We start from the raw sequence: 23,869 nt of genomic DNA on the forward strand, positions 1-23,869 counted from the left end.
TGCAGTTTACATATCTGTATTTTTCATTCCTGAAGTCAAACTTCCTTTCGGTAGCAAAGGATATGAAATTTTTTCACACAGATAAAATGATCGTCTTTCACTGAAAACACAAAATTATATTCTCTGTAGTGCCTGTGACTTCTGTAACCCAGATGGAAGTTTGTAGTCTGGCAATACTACAAGTACGCCATAAGTATCTGATTTTGCCCATAGTCAGTGCATTCCTTGTGAAGAAGGGAAATGAATCTACCTCTAAGTAACTCAGTATGTAATCAATTCATAAAAGTGATTGACACCAATTCTGAAAAATGCCAGTCAATTTAAAATAATACATATTTATATTTTTATCACTTTCTTTAGGTAAAACAAGATTTTGCCTTTCAAGAAAAGCTGCCTAAATTTCAAACATCTATATCACCTGGAATTAAACCCTTATGGGCATTCAACTTTGCACTTAAAAAAGCATTTTATTTTGAGAAATAGTCATAGATGTATTAAATACAATGGACTATTCCTTACATACGTATTTTTATCTTGATATAGAGAACACTACCCACATCCACCTTTGGTGAAAGATCTCCTGTCTCAATCAACCTATTCCCAATGGTGACATGAATTTCATGATGGACACTTTTTGATTGACATTAAGCGTTTTGTTTCTTCATATAATGCTCTGTTTTGAGATTGAGAAAGGTTGATGACAGATGAGCAATTAAGAATCAAATTATTTTTGTTAAAGAAAAGCTTTTTCCTTACACAGGTTAGTACAAAGCTTTAGTTAAATGTAACTTTATACAACGCAGAATGTAATAGTTCACTGTGCAGAGTTGTTTGTAAAATTTTTGTAGAGTTGTCTGACTCTGATTCTGAGGTATTTCTTGAATACATGGGTAGCTTTCAGCTCCCCTCATTGTTTATATATAGTGTTTTATACTTCTTTCTGACATTTGTGTTGTCATTACATTATCACACAGTATTACTGTGTGACTTTTTAATGTACACATCAGATGTCTTAGAGAACCTGTTTTATATGGCAAGTGGGAAGTTTTCATAACAGCATATCTCTAGTATAAGCAGAAAAAAAAAATTAAAAACATTTGCAGATCTTCTTATGAAATAATACTTTGCATAGCCCCAGTAGACCTGCCAGATTACACAAGCTCAGGGTCTAATCCCTCACAGGCTGCATGGAGCAGTCTTCTTGCTATTAGTGTGTAACAAATGAACTCAACATAGATTTGTGAGTTCTAATAATTTGTAGAAATCTGCTGAAATTTTGGTTTTACTCTTCACATATTCATCACATATCTTTGATTATTAATTCTAAATCTGCATTGAATTTACACTGAATTCTTACAGCACATTTTCAGAGTGGGAACTGAGGACAGAATCTGGCTTTCAGCTTTGCCCTCAGCATATTATGAATATATACATCAAACAGCAAAGGGGATATGGCTTGAATATAGAGCTGCAGTATTAGATAAAATCAGTTGTGGTTTTGGCTTGCACATGAAGTGCATCTGCTTTCTTTTATAAATACTGATTTATTTTTTTTTCCCCTTTGAACTTCTTTGGTTTATTCCATCCTGCTGCTATTCCTGCCTGTCTTTGTTTAAAATAAAAGGATGGCATCTGTGGCTAATGTGCATTGTGACAGAATTATTTTACTTAATGTGGCACCTGGTTTGGCTTTGGCACGAACCAACACAAACATAAGTCATAGCCCATGATCCTACCAGAATGAGCTATGCTTGGGCTGTTTTTTCCTTGTGTTTCTCTTTCTTTCCTTAAGACACTGAGCTTCTGCATGTCTTTCAGTTATGACAAACCATCCTCTCAAAAGATAGGTTTTGCATGAAATGTACTTTTTCGAGAAGAAGTTTATGAGCATTGAGACATAGGAACATGTTTGCCCCAGGTTCTTCTCACTTGGTCTTTCATTGGCAACCTGAGGTAATCAAAAGGCAATCTACTGTTACTCAAAAGGTTAAAATAATGGTTAACCTGTTCCAGGAAAGACTGGGGAAGAGCTTGGAAGAAAATACTGAGGAAATAAATCTTGTAATCTCAGAAAAATTAGTAGAAGAGGAGCTACTAAATCATATCTATTTATGGCGATTGTGCAATAAGTATTTAATTGTTTAATAGCGCAATAATTTTTAGCTCTTGCCTTCTGCCATTCGTTGGTAGATCTCAAAACCCAGCTTGTTCAAGAGATTGATGCCTGTATCTGCTTTTCAGATGAGAAAAGTTGAGGCCCAGAGATGTGAAATGACATGTTTGGATTCTGTCTGCAGATGGTGGCTGAATCAGGACTAGAAGTGTATCTCCTGAGCCAATGCCTTACTCAGCATGCCACAGATACAGATTAGCTTACTTATGACTAATTGCAATAATGCAGATGAAAAGGAAGAAATGAAACCTCTGCCAGTAACATGGTTGCATTCTTTCTGCTTATCAGTGATGCTAACTAATCAGATTGAGAAATGACAGTGCAGTGAAGAACAAACGAGCCCTGCAAAACTTTCTCCATTCCTGTTTAGCCTTGATGATTGAACCTGATGTAATATAAATTTTATCCTTATTCCTTTCCCAGAAACGCCAAAAGCCCGAAAGAACTTCCTCCTGTGAAGGTTCTAGACTGATAAACTGGCTCTGATCAGCAAAGTGACCAGAAGTCTTTCCAGCTCAGTGGTTCTGCCCTCAGAGCCCCATTGCAGGGCCTGCCTCACTCTCTGGTGCCTTTTTGGTGTAGGAAGAGTACAGAAGGAAACCATACTAAATACCTTGCTGTGCTCCATCTGCTGGCTTAAAATGTAATTTGGGAATTAATAGTACCTTGTCCCATTTGATCTGAATGTTTTTCCAGTCGAAGTTCCTGTAGTTTGAAATTTTATAAAAGCTTGCAAAATCCTGCACTTGCTGGAAAGTTTTATTTGTGTAGAAGAGTGATATGTGTATCTTAACCAGTTATCCTCTGGATAGATTTTGGTTGGAGCACGTTTCTTTCTAAGACAGCAAAGAGGTTTGTTGAGAAGCAGAGAAGCTTTATATACATCTATATAGCCCTAGTGCCCTGCTCTCTTTCTTTTCACACTACTATTCCCTGTTTGACCTTCCATCCCCAAGGGCTCTAATTTTTTTTGCATTCAAGTGCTATAGTCACTTTCTTCCATTTCCTCTAATGGAGAAAGGAGTACGGTGCTGACAGAGGCAGCGAAAGTGATTTGTAGTTTCATTGCACATGCAACTACAAGGTTTTAGGTTTTGACTGAGAAAACAGTTTTGTTTAAACAAAATTAACTCTTCATACTTACCGAAAATGCTAAGGAAAATGAATGAGGGCAAAACAGTCTAGGGGCAGAAATGATACTTAAAAAGACTTTTGTGTTGTGTAAGATAAACTATGATGTGAGAACTGCTGGTCCAGACAGGTTACTTTTGAGGTGTGTGACCTGTTAATTGTCTATTGTGTACAAGTTATTCATTGACATTAAATAAAACACTTTCCAATGTGCACATAAGCTTATTTCACATCTAAGAGAGCAGTTCCTTGTATTACAAGGATACCCATGACGTTGTGTTTTCAAGAATATGTCAGTTGGCGTAATTCAATATTCTCTATGGTATTTAAAGCTTTTTGTCTCCTAAATCCCACAGTTTTAAATCTGACAATAGACATTGATTATATAGTTCCCAGTGAAAGAGGCTCGGTTAGGAGAGAAGACCAATTTTACAGGCATAAGTGGTAATGAGAGATTTTTAGCAGAGAGATCAGCACAAAGAGATGACATTGAATATTCTGCAAATACAGCATGTAGTTGACATCAGAATGCATGACATGAAGCACTCTTATGCCAGAATTGCTGCTTCTTTGCTTATCTACAATTAAGTCTAGCAAAAAACGTTTGGTGAGGCAGACAACTTTCATGTGGAACTTTTAAATGGTTTTGGTGTTCCTTGTTGCACAGTGGTGCCTGTACAGGCAATGTACAGGCACTAAGAAATGGCATGTCATTTCATGGTTTTATCCATACCAGAATACATAGTCCTGTCTTTAGATATTAATAATTATATATAGGGGTACATTTTGGTAGCAGCAGGCACTTGCTAACATTAGTGTTGAAACAAAGAAATACAATAAATTTATATGCAGGAATGTATGCTGGGTCTCCAATGAAATATTATTGCAATTTTAAAGATATGAAAAATTATGAAGTCATTGAATGTGCTTAGCAAGTTCTTCATCTTCCTAAGCGGGCTTCAGATAGTAGTTTCTATTCATTTTTTATTATAATTTTTTTAATGCTTCAAGCACAGGTAATTTGTGGAGTATGTGGGTGAGGATAATATAGCCAGATCATAACAAAAGAGATTTTCACCTGTGAAACACTTTAAGGGAAAAGAAAGATAAAAACTGTAGTGCTCTTTCTTTAGCTGTGTTTCTGGTTTACCACACAGTTTTTTAGAGGAAAAGAACTGCAGAACCTTAGTGAAATGAGGTCACTTCGGATCTAATTAGTAACATTATGTGAAATTTGGACTTATATGCTGTAATTTCCTTTTTTCTCTATTTCTGTGATCCAGGCTTCCACACTGTTAAGAACATCTTTAGCTTCCATGTAAGTATTTGTTACTGAGCTTCTTTTCTGTCTGTAGAGAAGAGGAGGGGTTTGTAAACTGAAGTACACACTGCCAGTTTTCTGCAAATGGGATTCACTCCTCCTCTGTGCTTCCTCTGACCTCAGTGAACATTGATGCAAATACTTTGTGATCTGTGGTCTTCTGCTGAGCAGCTTCAGTAACGTTCTAGTTTCAGCAGAATGTCGTTAATCCAGTAAATCTGTCATTTCACACCTATGAGGTTGTTGCTGTATTCTTGGTGTTTCTACATACTTCAAGTCCTGTTGTTGTAATTGGTTTGATTCTCACAAATCCAGGAAAAGGGGAAATCACTAATATGGGGTTTTGGGTGCCTTAACTTTAATTTTCTTGTGTCTTGACTATGTCAAGAGCCATAAGCTGCTACCCTCATGCCCTTGTGGTCTAGTAGGGGAAGGGGAAAAAAGGATGTTACTGTACTGTTTTGTGCCAGTAAAAATACCAGATCGTCAGTTTACTGTCTGCAAGTTATGATGGTAAGTGAGCTGCATGAATAATTAAGAAATAACCCCAAATTTAACAGATCTGTTGTTCTAACACTATAATGGTAACAAAAGTAATGAAAATGTGAAATTGTGGAAGTTCTTTTCCTGAAGCAGACTTCCTGTTTTGTCTCTTCTCACCTCAGTAACATCAGCTGCAGTGAATGAGGAGAGTTTTGATGAATGTCTTTTCCGTTTGCATTTAGGAAGGTACAGGATGTGCCATTGTTGCCCTCTTTGGATTATGAGAAGCTGAAGAAAGATTTGATTACAGGGAGTGATCGTCTCAAGGCCCTCCTACTGCAGGCTCTGCGCTGGGTAAGGACAGGGCCTCTGGTGGCGTCCAGAGCTGAGAGCCAGTTTGCAAACAAGACAGTTGTTCTGGTGATGAATGCAACATCACAGCAACTTCTTATTGGTGAATCTTGCTAAAGCTGTTCAGATGATGAAGGTAGCCCAGGCAGGAGGTGTCTATTTGTAGCGTAGCAGTGTCTTTCTCATCTGAGGAGAAACAGATTCCTCACATGAGGAATTCCCATATTTCTAAGATATTCAGTGGAAATAATTTCTGATGTGCTTTCAAATAAGTTATTGTTTTAGGCAGTTCCTTTTTTCCAAATATCCTTTTGGTTTACATTTATATAAATACTGCTGTGTCCAAGACATACCTGACTCTAATCACCAGTTTTCCTTTATAATCACGGTATTTTACAGGAATCTTACTACCTTTTGGTTGACTTGGGTCAATGACATTTCAGAAAAATTACAGGTGACAACAGGAAGTTACATTTTCCTGCTGAAAAGGAAACTGATGGGTTCAAAGTGACAGTCATGAAAGATGATAATAGTGGAATTCTGATCAAGTTTCAGTGTGTGTTTTCACATAAAAAACAATCTGTTCTGACCAGAGGTACTTCTAGCCCAGCGCTCTGCCTCAGATGTTTAAGACAAGCACCACATCTGTAGCTATTAGAGGGGCTGTTTTAACTTTATGGGAAGTAACTCTGTATCCTTCCTGTATGGACAATGATGACAGCTCCCAAGTTACAGTTTTGTAATGGGTCACAGAGCTGAGGTCAGGTCAGTTCATTTCATCTCTTTCCCTTAGGTTACTGTGGTTGAATTACTGCTCCCCATGAAAGAGGTTTCTCAGCTACAGAGTATCAGCACTTTTAAAATGTCCCAGGGTCATCAATCCATAGTTTCTGCTTTTTGTGGGTTTTTAAACTTTTTTATTTATGTTGTTATTTATTTTAGCGCTTGACAACATCATATCCTGGAGAGCAGAGAGACACTATCATGCAAGCCTACATCAGTAATGACCTCCTAGATTGCCACAGCAACTGTCAGGTCAGCTGTAACTGAGAGTTGTCAGTTGTCTAACTTCTGTGTGATATTGTTCATTTGTGTCTATGAAGTGCTGATCATAAAATTTCATTGCCCTCTGGAAGGGGAGAAGGGAAAAAAGGTAGTAGTGCCAAAATCAGGTAATACATTTAGCTGCTGCATCCCAGTCTTTAAATGTTGATGGCAAAGCTTTCCATTACAAGAGCTCTTAGTGTAGACACAGTTCTTGTAAACAAATGGAAGTTTATCACCTCTCTGTGCTTCACTTCTGTGAGTTCAACTGAAGCCTGAGGTCCTTTATTGCTTGCTTATCAGATCCTGTGTCTCTTTTTGAGTGATTGTGTATTGTTAAATAATGCACTCAATTAATTTCACTGATCCAAGATAAGAGCTAAATTAGGACTTCAGTGCCAGTGCCTCTATGGAATGTCATTGTGCACCTGCAATAGCATGGTCAGCTGTGTTCTGTGAATTTGAGGTGGATTGGCACCTTTCTTTAGAAAGGGGAATTGCTGGTGTGTTGATTTTGAAAAGTTGTTTCAGTCTCTGATAACCCAGTACTGTTGCTAAGAAAAGCACAACTTTTTTCATTGGTTGTAGTGACTTTTGTGTATAATTGAGTTCCCCAGGGGTTCAAGGCAATGAGCCTACTTGGTTTATTGTGGCTTCATTGTCTTTGCAACAGTCACTTGTACCACTAGGAAACGTAAAGGATTAATAAATCAACCATCAGTTTTTCTTCCCCTAAATTCCTTTAAAGGGGAAGGTATATGTAAAGCCTGAAATAAAACAGATTAGAGATAATTGCAGTGTGGTGATGGTGGTGGTAAGTTACTGAGCTGCTTCCCACGCTCTTCGTTGTCAAAGAAAAGCATTCCTATTCAGGTAATATTACTGCACTTAAGTTCATCAACAAAACTAAGTTGTTTGGTTTGTGGGGTTTTTTTGTCACTGACTGAATATTAATTTTAAGTACTAGCTTTAACTGAACTGTATTGGCTCATTATAACTTCCACTCTACACCATAGAGTTTAATGGTGTTTTAACACACTCAGCTGAGAAGCTGTAATTTGCCTATTTATTCATTTTCCATCTCTCCTTCAGCCCCCTGCCAATAAAAAAAGAAATTGTACATCATACTGACAAATCAATATGCATTCAAAGGGGATTTTTTTTGTTCTATGTAAGTTTAATGAAGCTTTTAAAACATTATAGAAGATTAATTTTCATGTTTTCCTTCTTGGTGGTTTATTAACATTTGATCTGTTTTTCAGAGAAGTGTCCTCCAATTATTATATTCTAAGAGTGAGGTAGTCAGACAGTATATGGCAAGGCTCATCAATGCTTTTGCTTCACTCATAGAAGGTAAAGGATTCACTGCAAGAAATAAGATAGCATTTTCATATGATGCTGTCTTATTGACGCTTCACAAGTGCATGTCAGTGCATGTGGAAATGTAGAACCCTATTTGCACCCTTTTTCTGTGGATTCACTATCTTTTGTTACATGCATTCAAAACAGCTTTTCAGTATCTGGAAAGTTTTCATTTTGACACTGTATATTCAGGATTTCTGACTTGTTTTGATGATTTGTGATCCATACAGAAACTTACTCAGATACTGTCTTTAATATAGTCTTCAGTCTCTCCATGAGGGTTAAAGAGAAAAATCCCCATTAATGAGGGGTCCTGTGGGCAGACCTGCTACCAGGCTGTGCAATAGTAACTACAGTGGCTCCTGCATTTTCCTGGTCCTCACCTGAATAAATCTTTGTGCATCACTGCTAACAATCCAGATGCATATATATCTAGCTTTGTGTCTCTGCCTGCCCCAAATTAGCTCTTGGTTTGCTGCTGTTTTTGGAACTAAGTATTGCTAGGCGCTATAATCTCATTTGAAATCAGTAGCAGGAGGGCAGCTGACTTTCCTCAGCTCCTTGGACATTTTTGTTCTTTGTGATTGTACAAAACTGATAGATCAGAAAGCATATACTCAAAGTGGATTCTGTGTGGTATAGATTTGGCAAGTGTGGCCCTCTAATACCCCAAGTGTCTGGATTGAATGCAACTGGTCTGCTACACAACTTTGTACAGGTTTGTTTGGTTCTTGGCAAAAGATTGTGGCTTGTCAAGAGGGAACTGAGGTCAATCCTGCTTACTTTTCCAAAGAGAGGGAGCTTTTCTGTCACAGCTGCTATCTCAGCATCTGTTCTTTCATCACTTTTTGCACCAGGTCGTGCCTACCTTTCTCAGAACCCAACATTGCTGCAAATGCTGGAGGACAGACTGAAAGCTGAAGACAAGGATTCCCTTACATGGGAGAATGTTCTGGGGGCTCTGCAGAAATTCAGCCTCAGGTGATGAAAGCACAGCGTGTGGTGGTGACAGCAGGAGAGGAAATGCAGGCTAGTTAGGCTCTGTTCAGGGAGGAAAGAAGAGCACTTGATTTTCCCATAACAATCATCAGAACCCCTGATGGATGATGAAAGCAATGTCACTTATGGAGGAGAACTCAGTTTTGCTGACTGAATTAACCTGACTTCCTACCAGCTGTCAAGCCTCAAGTAAATGTCCATCTCCTGCCACAGCCTTGTGTGTTTTGTATGTGTTCCTTAACTGAAGAAAGTGAAAATCTTAATGTAGAAAGCTCTGACAATTCTGCATGGAAAAAAAAGAGTTGTGTTACATTCCAAAGCATAAGGTTTTCATTCTCCTTTCTGCAAACATTTTTCAGGGATTTCAGCTTTATCCTGTTGACCCTCTTTCCTGGAGCTATCTATGCATGGGCTGTCTTGTTTCTTACTTTTGCATTAGCAGTCTGACTCAAGCACCCACCACAAAAGAAATATGCAAAAGCAGTAGAGGGCATGCTCTTTATATAAATATGATCTTAGGAGCTCTGTTTTCGCAGCAGTCTGGAGGAATATTGAAAATTTGGAAGTTTTTTATTTTTTAAAAAGTAACAATCTTATAGAAGGTTAATTCCAGGTACTTGACATAAGGGTAACTTTTTTAATATGTGGTCAGATGCTCCCTTGTTTTGCTTAGTACATGCCATAGACCTGCTGCAATATCCAGCACTAAGAAACAGATGAGCTTTCAGGACCAAAGCCAGGAAAGTGCCTGCTTTGATCTTTGCAATTTAAATATAATGCCTCTTGGAAATAATATTATTAAACATTACGTTCTTCAGTAAGACTTTTCTACCAGCACATGCTTCTTTTTTTTTGTATTTTAAAATATAGAATTTCTATTGTAGATCACAGTTGGCCACTTGGCACTTTATTCAGCATAGTCTTCTAAGGCAACTACAAGTTGAGTTAAAAGAGCATGAGATTTAAGAATCTCTAGAGAAAAGTGCAAATAGATTCAAGCAAAAAACCTAAATTGTCAAATTGGCAGTACAAAAGTGCTACAGGGCTATGGCTACCTATGACAGAAGAAGTAATTAGTTTGTTTTATGGACCTGTTGAGTGTAGCTGGTTTTTTAAACCAATTTTAAAAGACAATTGAAAATGCCATTTTAGCTGGAGTAAGAAGCCTTAGAAAACAATGAAGAAATTTACCTCAGCAGTTCACAGGTTTAAAAAGAACAAAATAAAACGAAAGACAACCCCCTCCCCTGATCTATCCAACAATGTTTTAGTCCTCTAACCTATGGGAATCCGCATCTTCAATTTCTTCAGGCTTTGTTAATTACTTAGTTTAGTGATTCTGCCAAAATGAGTAGTTTTGCGATTTTTTTTTCGGCAGGCTAGTATATTTTAAATGTGCTTGTACTGGCTATAAATGTATATGAGAGATGTTTTTGTTGTGATCTGGCATTTGTGATTTGTAATCTGATTTTGTTTTTTAATCCTAGGCGTACATTGCAGTCGGCAATGATCAAAGATGGGCTCATTTTCTGGCTGGTTGATGTTCTAATAGACCCAGATTGCCTGTCTGAATACAACCTGGAGTATTGTGCTGCCTTGCTCATGAATCTTTGTCTGCGGAGCGCAGGTGTCTTACATTTTGAATCACAACCTTATTCCAAGAAATAGATAGGGAAGATTGTGAATCTTTTTTTCCTGTTTTACCAGAATTCTTTCAAGTGACTACAATCAGCAACAGGGACCACAACCAGAGATATTTGAGTGTTATAAACAATGCTTTTGCGCACATCTCTTTTCCCAAGAATTCCAATTATGGGAGGTTAGCTTCACCAAATTTTAAGGAATTAAGCAAAGAGATAAGCAGTGGCACCCTGTAAGATTTGATTATTTTTCATATTAGTATGTGAAGGCTGCTGTTGCTACATTCCAGGCCCACTTTTCAAAGGACACTGTGTGTCCAATTACAGATTCTGTGTAAGAGATTTCTTTGTAAACAGAAAGAACTGGGTTGAGGAATAATGGTGAGGAGCTTAACCTTCACCTTGCCTTCACTTCTACAATGCAGAGATTCCCCTCAAGAAATTAAAATCCTGTCTGTGTCCAAGAGACTTAAAAAGAGCTTAAATTAAATTTCCTTTTAAAAAGGAAAGCAAGGTAAGGGTAAAAAATCGTCTGCTTCTTGTTAGCAAAAAAATGACTTTGTTAAATTTTTAAATCCCCTTTGTGCTGCATCCTGTCCAAGACTGCAGCTGCATAAATCCAGAGTAACTTCACTTGATTTCAACTCAGCTATGCTGAGCAGCATTTCTCAGGAACAAGAAGCAATATTGCTCTGTGCAAATTATATTTAATACTGATTCTAAAAAGTAAGAAAAAAAATTTGCTCTGATCTGTTCTATTTATCAAGCATATTTACGTGTTCTGCCTTTGCAGGGAAGAAAATCTGTGCCAGTATCCCTAACCACATGCTTAGAGTTCTTTCAAGTCTTCTTGACCATGAGAATCCTAAGGTATTTGTACAACAAACTTTGGGTTAATGAAAAGGTGGAAAGAAAAATTAAAAAAAAAAAAAAAGAAGAAGAAATTAAAAAATCTGAAAAGTAAATTGGTTTTGTTTCCTTTATTAGACCCTCATGTAATTAAGTTGCATGACTTTGTCCTAAAATTCACAAATGCATAAATTTTATTTTGTTGAGCAGAGGTTTTTCTAGACAGAAGCATGTCTTGCTTTAACAAATGTTGGCAGCTAAGAATGGAAGCTTTTGGATGCAGTTACCATGCAGTCCATGTGCCTTGGTTGCAATTTCTGATGCTGCTTAAATGTCATGCACTGAATCACCTCAAGCTTAACTCGTTCGTGAGATGAGCAATGTGTGATGCAAACCCATTGTGCAAAACATCAGATGCAGGGGAACACATCCGCTGTAGTTTTAAGGAATGCTATAACAAAGTAGTAGACTTGGAATATTCAAGCCCTAATATCTTTTTATCTTCCACTTCACTTGACCTGTCACTTTAACCTTTTGTGGTCCCTTTCTTTTCTGTCTCAGGGTACACTTGCATCTTAGATGTTAAATCGGACTACCTCAGAGGAAAATGCTAAAAATTAATAGTTATTTCTACCTGATACTTGTCAGCACATCACTCTGATAATTGCTGTCTGATAAATAAAGCCTTGCTTCAGCTGTCCCTGTAGAGGGGCATTTTTTTAACCATACAATAAAATTTAAGGTAGAAAGAAATGCAGACAAATATTGTAAAAAGCTGAATTCGTGGAGGCAGAATTTTTACCAGGATATTCTAGATAATTCCATGATGATTGTGCAAGGGGTTTGGAGACTTCTAATAAAAATGAAATATAAATTTTGGTTTTGTTTTTATATGCAATGACTGTATCGTGAAGGGGTTTTGTTTATAACTTTAACTGAAAACGGAAAATACACTTCAGCAAAGTATTTCGTCCACGTGTTGTGAATTCATTAGGAGATGTTGATCAGTTCTTCACTAGCATTGTTTTGATTAATTTTGACATACCTTTATTGGATCCTTTCACTGCCTTTGTTTTCAAATGATGAAAATTTAAGAAAATACGTACTAATACAAGATAAAATACCAACCTCTAGACTGAAATACTTAGAAAATGCTACCATGTTGTTGAAGTCTGTGCCTTAAAATTACTTTGAAATTTCTCTCAGAGGGTGCATTCTGACAATGTACTTTGCACTTACTTTGGCAGAAGTTTTACTGTTGAAATCGAAAGTAGAATACAGTGCTCTGGGGTGTGAGGAGAGCTTTTTGAGAAGCTGTGGAATCCTTGTGTAAATCCCAGTCCTTTAACTTCCCTGGCTTCCTCTGCTCCCAGGCCTGCTAATTGTTCACTTTTCCAAAGGTACAGACAGAGAATGACTGAAAATCTTAGTGCTTCAAAAGTAAGTGGCTATTTTGCTGGTAAAACTAGTTTGACAGATCTGTTGGCTTTCACTAGCCATAATTCAGAGCTTTTGTGCTGGAAGGTTTTTGCCTCTCCTGAGGGACAGTAAGAGGCAGCAGAGTGAGAGGATGTTTGAAGTTGCTTTGGCTTTATCATCCTGCCTAAGGCTACAATGCTTGAAGCCTGTCTTGAGTTCATGCTGGCAGGGTCTTTTCTTTGTTCTTTGTCCTGTTTTTTGTATTGCTATTATTGTTTGTCAGAAACAAATATTCTTGTTCTGCTTTTCTGTCTGTTCTCTTCTGCTTTTTGGGTTTTTTTTTGAGTTTTTATGGCTTGGTAAGTTTGCAAGATTACATTATCAGAAGCATGGGGGCTGTTTGGGGAAATTGGCATGCAGCATACTTGTTTAGATCAACCATATCACAGTATATTTGCGTGCTAAAAGTTCTTTGCTTCCCATGTTGGAATTTTTGCAAGTCCAGTCTAGCCTGGTTAAACTATTTGAAGTATAGTTATTCTACATTTTCACTCTTACATTTTGCTGATAGTCAACTAGGATGAATGTAAGAGTTTTTCTTCATGGTATGACTATTTCTTCCTCTTAGGTCCAGTCATATGTGAATGGAGCACTGTACAGTATTCTGGCCATCCCCTCTGTCCGAGAAGAAGCCAAAGAAATGGTAAGAAGTGCTGCTTTGCATAGCATGAAAATCAACACCTCTGCCAGAGATGACCCAGACAGGGACCTGCTGAGCAGGGCACAGCAGGGCTGTGAGGTGGGAGCCAGGGCGTTTTGAGAAGGGAGCCCACAAGAGGCCCTTCCCCTTTGATCCTCAGGGAAGTATGAATATATGTCTCAAACACTTCTGCTATATTTTTAGGTCTTTTTCCCAGGAGTGGAGCTCCAGTAGTGTGAAGGATCTGTCTGAGTTATAAATTAAAGATGTTACTTTAGAATGGTGTATCCTTCTAGCATTTTGTAGATTCCTTGTGGCCCAGGAGATGCTTTCATCTCACCTGCTACTTCTTCCCCTTACGTGGCTCATTCTGCACCAGTGAGTAGCCACTAAAAGGAGTTCTTGCTGCTTTTCCTTCTGACTGGTATAAACATGGTTATTTGGGGGAGGCAGCAGGAGGAAGGTTTCAGGCCTAGTAACTGATTTCCCGTGAAAGTTAATCTAATGGTAAGGACTGTGTTTCAACTTCTGTGTTTGAGGAAGCTGCTCCTGGGATAGCAGCATGTCTTTGTATCTTACAAACTAACCCAGAGAGTTATGGAGACATAATTGTTGGCAGATGTTCTACCTCACAGAGCACAGGGGATTGAAAGTGATCTTAAATGCTTAAAGACACAACATCAAGGCTATAAGGAGCCATAGAGACCAGGTTTAAGGTCAAAGCTGGTTAGGCTTTTTGCTTTCCTTCTCTGAACGTTGCACTGTTGTCTCTGTGGATGCAAATTTTATCCTGTTCTGATGAATTCAGAAGGCAAAAACAACAGATCTATTGTAAAAACTTGCTGTTCACATGGACACCTCTCTGTTGAAGCCTCGAAGCAATCTAGAGAGCGTATTTCTTTTGTCTGTGCAACACCTGGAGCTGGACACCATGGTTTGCTTCACACTGCCTGTGTTTTTACTGACCAAAAATAAAAAAAGATATTTTAGCTGACAGATCTCTGTCACTGTGGTCACATGAAACACTGATCTGCCAACGTTTTCTGCTACATCCAGGGAATGGAAGAAATTCTGCGCTGCTTTATCAAGGAAAGAAATGAAGAGATGGTTCGACAGATGGAATTTGTTATCAAGCAGCTCAATTCAGGTCAGAACACATGCAGCTATCAGAGCTTTAAATCTTTCACAAAAGCCATAAAAAAGCTCATGTTTTCACTTGACAATGGAACCCTCAAAGAATAACAATAGTGTGATGTATGAGAGAGGGTGAATAGTGAATGTGAGGATTTGAAAGTCATATATTTTAAAATTTCCTTTATGTTGTAGTAATAAAGAAGAAATAAAAGGCTGAGTAAGACACAATTCCAAAATTTTGGGACCATAAATAAAATTACCTTGGCTGTTTTCTTGCATGCCAGTGGTCTGATGGTAATGAGAGACTGCTGCCCAACTGCAAAATGCAGTAGAAATTTGCAAAACAGGGTTTAGGGACTAGGTCTGTCTGTGCTCATCTCTTGCTCTAGTGCGGTGTAGTTTTATGTGAAATGGCTTATCCTGAATAGGGAGCAGAGACCATCCTCTTTGGAGAGTATGTTGATGGGTCATAGGAGTTGTAGATGCTGTTAATACAGACTGAGAAGGAGGAATATTTATACCATTTTCTATTGCCTGTGACTGAAAGAAAGAATGAAGAAAGAGAAAGCAAATAATGAAAAGGAGATTTATTCTGGTTGCATCTTTCTGTACAGTAAACATTGAACAAGTTGAACTGCTCTCTTTGGCTTTCGGAAAGAGAGTGCAGCCCGTCTTACAGTTCTAACTTGTAAAAGAACAAATAAAGTATTTTAAGTACTTTGTATTGCCGCTATGCAATATTTGTTCTTCAAGGTTACAGAACCACTCTTCTTCTACCTGAAAATGGCATTTTTAAGAGCTTTTGTCTGAGTCATTGATGAGTACAAGTTGTGTTTTCAGATTTCCTACATAAGCCTGGCCAATTTTTTCCTGAGGAAATAATTTTGTCCAAAAGTTAAAATAAATATTCTGTATGAGTACTAACTTTCTCTGTACAAAAGCAGTATAATATTAAAGTGTTTCTAGGGAGAAGTAGAGTCTCTTATTAAAAAATATTTGAAAAATAGACAAACTTGCAAGTGTACACACTTTCATTCAAGTCTTGTCAGTAAACACAGCAAGATGTCACTGTGGATTTTGTGAGAAAGTAACTATTCCAAAGTGTTTCTATTTCTGCCATTTTCCAAAATGTGAATTGATTTCAGTGATTTCTAGAATGCTTATAGGATCAATAGTTGTAGTTATTCCAATAGTTGTCCTGAAAAGAACATGTCTGTATGAGAAGCAGGTTAAATCTTGCTCCTGTAAAAGTGAAGCAATAATGAGATTCTGTTAGGTTGTACATGTGCATCTTCACTGACACCATTTTGTTTTGCTTCTTCCTAGAAGAGCCATTCAATGATAATATTGTGTCTGATGATGATGATGATGAAGAGGAGTATGAGGAAGTAAGTAAAGACTTTCTGACACCTTTTAGAAAAATCCTTAACCTTCTATAAAGAAAATATTTGTGTCAATAAACCAGACTGGTTTTCTGGTGGGTTTTGCTTTTGGTTTTTATGTTTATTTGATTATTCTTGCATGAACAAGAAATTTTGATCTATTTCCATTACCTTTTCTTCATTTGAAGTCTTACTCTTTTATTTTGGCAACTCACCACCTCTGTGATAATTAAAGGAATATAGCTTGACATAAGTGAAGAGATGAAGAGTTACTGTAGCAGTAGAAATCTTGTTTTCAAGCAGACCTATTGGGTGCAGTTAAAAAAAAGAAGTATAATACCAGAATAGTTTATAAACAGGTTGTCACATTTTCTTAGGGTATCATTATCTGATCAGGGTGTGACTTGCTTTGCTGTTTAAAAACTTTCATAGCATGTGTTTTGCCCTGAAGAACTCAGTGACACGGGAGAGTGAGTGAACTGCAAAATGTTCTTGTATTAGAAGTGTTACTGCTGAACAGATTCACTGAAAAGCATGCTTTTAGACAAAATAGAAGCTTTTGTCCTGAACCAACAAAGAATAAGACAGATAAAACTTAGTCAGTTGTGTCCATGTTCTAGATGCTCATTGCACATTAGTGGTAATGACAGTGGCTGGAGAAAACCAAGTCTAAAATTTGTCCTGTTACTGCAGCGTGACAGAATGCATTTTCTAGTGCATGTTGACCTTCTTCTGTTTTGAACACAGATAAAAATGCAAGTATCCTGACTGTAACAGGTGTGGTGTTCTCTCAGCTGCTGTGGGGTGCAGCCCCATGCAGGATCCAGCCTTTGCCTGGCAGTGTCCAGGGAAGCCTGGCACTGGTTGCATTATTTATCTAGTTTTTGTGTTCTGCTGTGTATACCTTTTGTGTTGTGGCACAGTAGGTGGTGAACTAATAATCCATTTGCCTAAAGTTAGAGCTATGTGGAAATACTAAGTTTAGAGCTACAAAGCAGTTTTGTTTAACAATCAGCTCTCCCCTTTTTATTCTAAGGGAATACAGTAAACTTTTTTTTTACTTATAAGATCAGATTATTGTCATTGTTTCACCTCCTGGAGTCCTGAAGTCAGTTTTTGATAATCTTTTCACTCCTCCAACCAAAAATCAATGCATGTGGTGCAAGATGGGCTTCCTGGAGATTAACCATTAAAACTTCCCTTTGCTTAAAATGCTGCTTAATACCTTTTAACTGGCGTTTCAAGGCTTTAAGTGTCTTGGTTGTATGTGAGAATCCAAGGTGATAATACCTTTGCTTGAACTTCAGTATATTTTTTTAAAAGGATACTATGTTTTGTTATGAAAACACATAGATAAGTGCCACACCTTCCTGAAAGGTGTGGCATTGAATTGCATGAAAATGTTGAACACTTACATCACTTTACCTGTTCCTGGGAATGAAAGGAAGGTGAATCCTCTGGTTTACTCCTACCCCCTAGATGAGGTGCTGCTCCTTACAATTGTAGCAGAGGCTCTAGGTCAGATCCTTTTGAAATGTATTTTTGCCACTGGACCATCATATGTTTAAAGTGGACTTCTGGCATTTCTTATTATTTGACTCAAAAAATAACAGTAGGCTTTCGAAACAGACAAGTGTCCAATTCCAGTTCTTCATTAGCTTCACCATTATAATTTAAAAAAAGCCAAATTTGAAGCTCTTTTTAGTGTAACATTAGTTGCAACGCACTCTGAATCCTTATTGCTGCTGGGGGCTATAATTCTGTTCTGCTACAAGGACGTCTGGTTTCTTAGTCCCTCAGTTTAGAAAATATAGTTTACAAATATTGCAGTAATGCATAATGTTGTTACTTTGTTAAATAAACAAAGATTTGTTGACTCACTACCTCAATGTTTGGAACTCTTGTATTTTGGAATTGCAGTGAGTTATTGTTCTCAATGGTGTTCTATGTTAACATCTGATGTTGTGATCTGGCAACAAATTTTTGGAAAATTTTGGAAAATTTTATCAAAAGTCTTGCTTTGACATAACTTCTAAACTACTACAGACTAAGTGCATTTCAGGATATGTCCATATATTGCCAATTTTGACAATTTAGTGACATGCTGTCAGACTGCTAACTGATGCTAGAATTTGTTGTTCAATACCTTTATTTATACCTTTACAATTTAAGAAACACCAAAAAGACTCTCATGCAGCCTTAATTTGCAGGTTTTGCTCCAGCTTTAATTGTTTACAAGGGCATGTAAATGTTCCCAGTGCAGTTGCTGTTACCATTCATGGGTTTTTTTTTCTTTTATCTGTATTTAATTTAGAGTTGATGAATTCTCTCCTGGCTTTGAGCAGATCTTGTGGAGCTTTCTCCTAAACACTGTGGCCAAGATGCAGTTGAGCTTGTTAGAGGAAAATTCTGGGATTTCTAAGGGCATCATATGTTCAGAAATTTAAGATTCTGTACTGTGTCACTCTGGAGCATATAACTGTATAAAAATGTCTCTGTGTATGCTGTTATTCGGAAATAAATTGGCTTTTGTGTTTGTCTGGTAAGCTTTAAATTAACTAGTGTAGAGCTTAGGATACACTGGCTCCTGGAGTACATAGCCAGCCTTGAGATGTCAGCCTTCTGGGGTGTGTTGACACCCACGGTAATGGTGTGTGTTTCCTGGTTCTCAATATTCTCCTGACTGGTCTGTTAAATACTACCTTAATTTATCTTCCGTATTTGATCTTTGCGTTTGCTTTTTATTGGACTTGGACCATCTTGAAAAGCTGCTTGTAAAAGTGAATGTATGATATTGTAGCTCTGATTCAAAAGTTTAATTACAAGCTGGAGCTGTGTGAGGTGACTGCACAGTGGTGATTTATCAGACACCCTCTGATCCGCTGTCACTCAGCACCTGGCAATAAAATGAGGGAGCTGCCGTGTGAAAATACACTTCAGCCACAGAGTACATCAAAAGAAAGAGCTTAATCACAGGGCTTCAAGCCATTACATTAACGGGCTTTGGTGCCAGCATCTGCTGCAGCCTGTGAGCAGTGGGGAACAGGGCACCAATTGTGTTATTTCAGCAGTGGAGTGATGGCACATCGGGCAAAGTCCTTACTTTGTACAAGGAGGCAGAGGGGGGACACTTTCAGGCTCGGTTACTTGGTAGGTTAAATAGCATCAGGGAGCAGGATTGGCTGCATTAACAAGACATGTAAAAAAAAAATCCCCCCGGATCTATTTATAGACCATATCTTTCTTCTTTCCCACCTCCCCATCAAAATACAGTATATTGTGGACTTTGGAGTGTGGTTGCTTGGTGGGTTGTTTTTTGCTTGATGCAGATGATTGTTGCCTAGTCTACAAGTGTTTATCCTTTTGCCATCATCTGCCTTATTTTTCACACATACCCAGCTTTCCAGGTAATTAAGAGCTGATTGTGACTATTTAAAACTGAGTCTAAGTCTCACTAAAGTAAAACTGCTTTTCATTTTCATTGTGCTCTGGAGTTCATCAGAGTCTGGTAACCATTGTTTTTAATGAAGTTTATGCCAGGCTCTCTACATAACTATGCAATATACCTTTTTAGAATGATTCCTTTACTTTTTCTCACTTACTGTTTTTGACAGTCATTTACATTTACTGTCACAACAGGTTTCAAAAGTAAAGAACATTTTCTTCATCTGGAGTGGATCTGTCTTAGGCTATCTTGTACAGGACAGAAGAGAATTCTTTTTAGTAGCAGAACACAAGCAAAAATACTGCCTAGTTCTTGTACTACTGGTTTGCTGGAAGAATCTCTCAAACTTCAGAGCTGCAGAGCTTCCATCAAAGATTAATCACCCATAGTTATTCTGGAAATAGGCACAGGAGAGTGAATTCTTGGTAGTTTTTACTTGAAGTTGGTTAAATTTGGGTTTGTGGAATAAAATCAACAGGGGATTGTAGCCTTGTTGTATGATATTTTTATCCTGAAATACTGATTCCAAGTTTTTTGTACCAGCCCTGTATTACCATTTTTAAAGCTTCCTTGCACACCTGAGTTTCTTGTTGCCTTGCAGGAGGACAATAACATCCTGGAGCCTGATCTGGACAAAGATGAGGTTTTACTGCCTCAGCTCGGGGAGCTTTCAGGAGAGAAGCTGCTAACAACCGAGTACTTGGGAGTGAGTACCACTGCTTAGAATCCTGAAATAAATTACTTTCCTGGGTTAAGTCTTTTATTTCAGTAGTTTCACCACTTTCTTCAATTTGTTGCTTGAAGAGGCAGGTGCTACCTGTGGAGCAGTCTGAATTTTTCAGTCTGTATATGAGCTGCTGCTCAGGAGAACCAGAACCAGTGTGAGAAAAGAGCTACCCTTTCACAGGGGGTGGTCAGGCTATGGCTTAATAATAAGCTACAGGCAGCCTTAGGGTTCTAGTGATATACCAGTGACTCTGGGAGCACACAAAACAAAGTGCTGAGCAGGTTAATACTGGAACATTCTGCTGGTCTGAAATTATTTTAGAACAAGAAAAGTTGAAAAGTCAACTGCTCCTGCAGGCGCTGTGCCGGATCAAGTATTGTCTGCCTTACTTCAAGCAGCAAAAAGCTATCAAGTAAATAAGCATAAAGTTTTTATGAATGCCATTTAGTGTGCTGTGACTAATTTGAGTTGTTCAGAGAACTGGAGTACCTCTCCTATGAAAACAGGCTTAGAGTTATTCAGCCTGGAGAAGAGAAGGCTCCAGGGAGACCTTATTGTGGGCTTTCAGTCCTAAAAGGTCCTACAAGAAAGCTGAAGAGGAACTTTTTCACAAGAGCATGTAGTGCTAGGACAAGGGGAAATGTCTTCAAACTGAAAGAGAGAAGATTAGATTAGATATAAGGAAAAAAAGTGTTTGAGGCCAGGTTGGATGTGGCTTTGAGGAATCTTATGTAGTGAAAGGTGTCCCTGTCCCTGGCAGGGGGTTTGGAACTGGATGCTCTTTATCAACTTTTCCAACCCAACGCATTCTCTTATAAATGTATGCCTTCTGGGTTCAAGAGTCCAGAATCCTGACGATGGAAGACTGATCTGAGAGAAGATGTGAAAGAGTCTTCAGTGATTCCAGGCAGTTTTATCCAGTGACACCGGAATGTAGTTTAGTTTCTGCTGCAATGTTTCTATAGAATTTTGTCTAAGGCTTCAAATACCTGTTTTTCCACTGCATTTTTTTTTCTTCATTTCCTGCCTATCAGATAATGACTCACACTCCAAAAACTAAGAAGAAGCAATTTGCTGGTGTCCATCAGAGTATGGATGAGCCTCTCCAGAGACCTGTGACACCAGGTTATCACAGAACTGCATATCTAATGTAAGTTCAAACAAATGAGACCAAGTTGGATCTTTTAGGCTCTTTTAAAAAGCATCACAACAACAAAGAAACCCATAAAAATCCTAATAACCAAACCTTCCCTGTCTAAAAGTGCATTGCCATTGTCATTCATTATGGATAATTTTAAAAAAAGTGGCGGAACATTGCAGTCAGAGAAAGGTCCATTGGTTGAGGTCACATTCTTAACATAGTTGAATAAATATTTACTGATCAGGTTGATATAGATTTGCATTATATCCCACATGTTCTTGCATCTTCTTGTAATATTATAATATTTTAATAAGTATTCCATTGGAAAGTTACACCAAACATCTGCAATGCCTGGGATCTTTCACTTCATGAGCAACAGAGTATATTGCTCTGCGGAGGTTTGTTAGAGGACAGATGAAAAAGAAAATGGGTAAGATAAAAATCTTGCTGTGCTGAGTTTCTCTGCTTTGGGTGAAATACATTTTCCATCCAAAATGTGTGTGACACTTTGGGTCAAAGTAGAAGGCTTATTGTAAATGGAATAAGGGAGTCTTACCATGTAGAGCTCCTTGAATATTCTCTGCCTTCTATTGGAACAAATATATCTTAATTTCTGAGATGAAATTTGTCCTGTTCACTGTCCTGACTGAGGAAGTAAAATACCAATGTGTTCCCAAATTTAAATGATTCTTTAACTTTCAGTTGCATCGTTTTGGATTTGATCAAGTCCAGGTAACTATGATACAGGCATGTTTATTGTGAGGATTTAATGTTTTCATTTCTGTGGGTACTTAATCTGAGAGACTACAAGGCTAACAAAACTCACAGGATTGGTATACGGAAGTATGTTAAAATGAATGGGTAATCTGAAACACAACAATATAATGACATTACAGGTGGTACTTCGAACACATCAGTCCTGAAGATTGTCCCATGTCCCTCTGCCACTCTTTGTATTCCTGTTCATATTTTCTATTTCTTTAAATACTTTTCATCCTCATTTTAGTGTGGAAAATGGATACAGAAAACTGTAAGGACTGATGTGGGCCATAGTTGCACAGGTACGGGTGACTCTGAGTGAAGTCTGTTGTTTTGGACAAGGAGTGGTCACAGCTTTATTTTAGCATTAGCATTCCTACAAGCAGGTGACCTGACTGGGAGCCCTCCTGCATCATCCAAATATACCTTTCTGACAGGTGTACCATTCCTGTGGGATTATATGTATAAGGTTACCTAGACCTTGGAACAGAAAAAGTGTTAACATACCAGATCTGGGCGTGGACAAGGCCCCAGAAGACATTTGTTTTTTAAAAAGGCAAGATGAAGGAAACACAGACTTCCAAAGCAGAAGAATTTTTGGCTATCCTGTAGCAGAATTTGCCTTGCAATCTTAATTTTTTTTCTGAGTACTGGCCTGGATAAAATGGCATTTGTTTGAACATGGCAGCTACTTTGTCTGCCTGGTATAGCCTAATTGTGGATTTTGAAGTTCTGGCTGTGGCCTTTCTTACAGTGGTCAACTTTTTGCACTATCACAACAATCACAGTTTTTGCAGGACCTCTCCCCATATATATTAAATGTGTGTGTGTGTATGTCAGAAGAAAGCAGCAATTAATTAATATATTAGCTTGTATTAGTAAAATAGTGATTATCTAATGATTTTCATGCAGTCCTCCAAAAGAGATGCAGGCCTTAAACATCCAGACAGGGTAATCTCTGCCTAAATATACATTGCCACTTTACTGTGGAGTCAGTGTTAGAGTTCAAGGTCACACTTCCCCTGCACAGTATTTTACCATGGTGGGCTTGGAGAGCTGGACTGATTCTGTTGAATTGGCTGTTAGGGCAGTGTTGCAGTCCAGTTTTTAAAGTTATTAGAAATTCCTCTGCCCAAATTAAGGTGCAAATGAGATCATATGCCAAAGTCAATAGTGCGCATTTTATTTGATAATAAATACGAGAGAGAGAAAGAGAAGAAGGAAGAGAAAGAGATAGAAAAGGGGTGGGGGTACAGAAAGAGAGTGACAGAGACAGATTAAAGAAAGTATCACCACTCAGTGGACCCCAAGGATGTTCTATTGAACCTCTCCAGCTCTGGTCTTCTTGGTGGAGAGGGTGCCCCAAAAAGCACAGAATCCAATGGATCAATACATGCTCAGGCCAGGTGGGAATGCCCAGGTCCCTCCCCCTGGGAGGGGGCAGTTTGACACAGACCCTGGGTCTGTTGCATCACTTTTTGACATGTGCACTCCTGTGGTACAAGGCCTTAGGAATGAGTCTGAGGAGTGCTTTGGGGGTCTTTGGTTTATGTCACCCCCTCAGCTACCTCCCACATCAGTGTCCTGTGGATGTGGCCTGTGGGGTTGGGGGTTTCACAGATGAGCCAGTTTGTGTAAGGGAGGATGGATGTTCAATGCCTCTGATGAGAGATTACACCCAAAACCACCTCCCCCCCCCCCTCGTTTTGGAGGGTAGTCTGTGTAAACCTGGTCTCTGTGGGCTGTGGTCTCCCTCACCCCAAACCCAGCCAGGGATGATTCTCTGCTGCCCATTCACAAGAATTTGGC

At 38.3% G+C, this 23,869-nt stretch overlaps 1 protein-coding gene across 1 annotated transcript in view; it reads left to right on the forward strand.

The window, feature by feature from the left end:
* Window positions 1-23,869, forward strand: part of ARMC9 (armadillo repeat containing 9) — a 58,260-nt gene that overhangs the window by 19,765 nt on the left and 14,626 nt on the right. Inside the window, 12 exon segments of the mRNA XM_066193427.1 lie at window positions 4,588-4,622; window positions 5,351-5,462; window positions 6,402-6,494; window positions 7,766-7,856; window positions 8,723-8,846; window positions 10,352-10,491; window positions 11,298-11,374; window positions 13,401-13,475; window positions 14,529-14,619; window positions 15,933-15,994; window positions 20,035-20,139; window positions 21,195-21,310. Of these exon segments, the coding sequence (XP_066049524.1) occupies window positions 4,588-4,622; window positions 5,351-5,462; window positions 6,402-6,494; window positions 7,766-7,856; window positions 8,723-8,846; window positions 10,352-10,491; window positions 11,298-11,374; window positions 13,401-13,475; window positions 14,529-14,619; window positions 15,933-15,994; window positions 20,035-20,139; window positions 21,195-21,310 (1,121 nt within the window).

This window comes from Chamaea fasciata, unplaced genomic scaffold (assembly GCF_029207755.1).
Source record: "Chamaea fasciata isolate MVZ Bird 193981 ecotype frontalis unplaced genomic scaffold, bChaFas1.0.hap1 SCAF_11, whole genome shotgun sequence".
Lineage (NCBI taxonomy): Eukaryota > Metazoa > Chordata > Aves > Passeriformes > Sylviidae > Chamaea > Chamaea fasciata.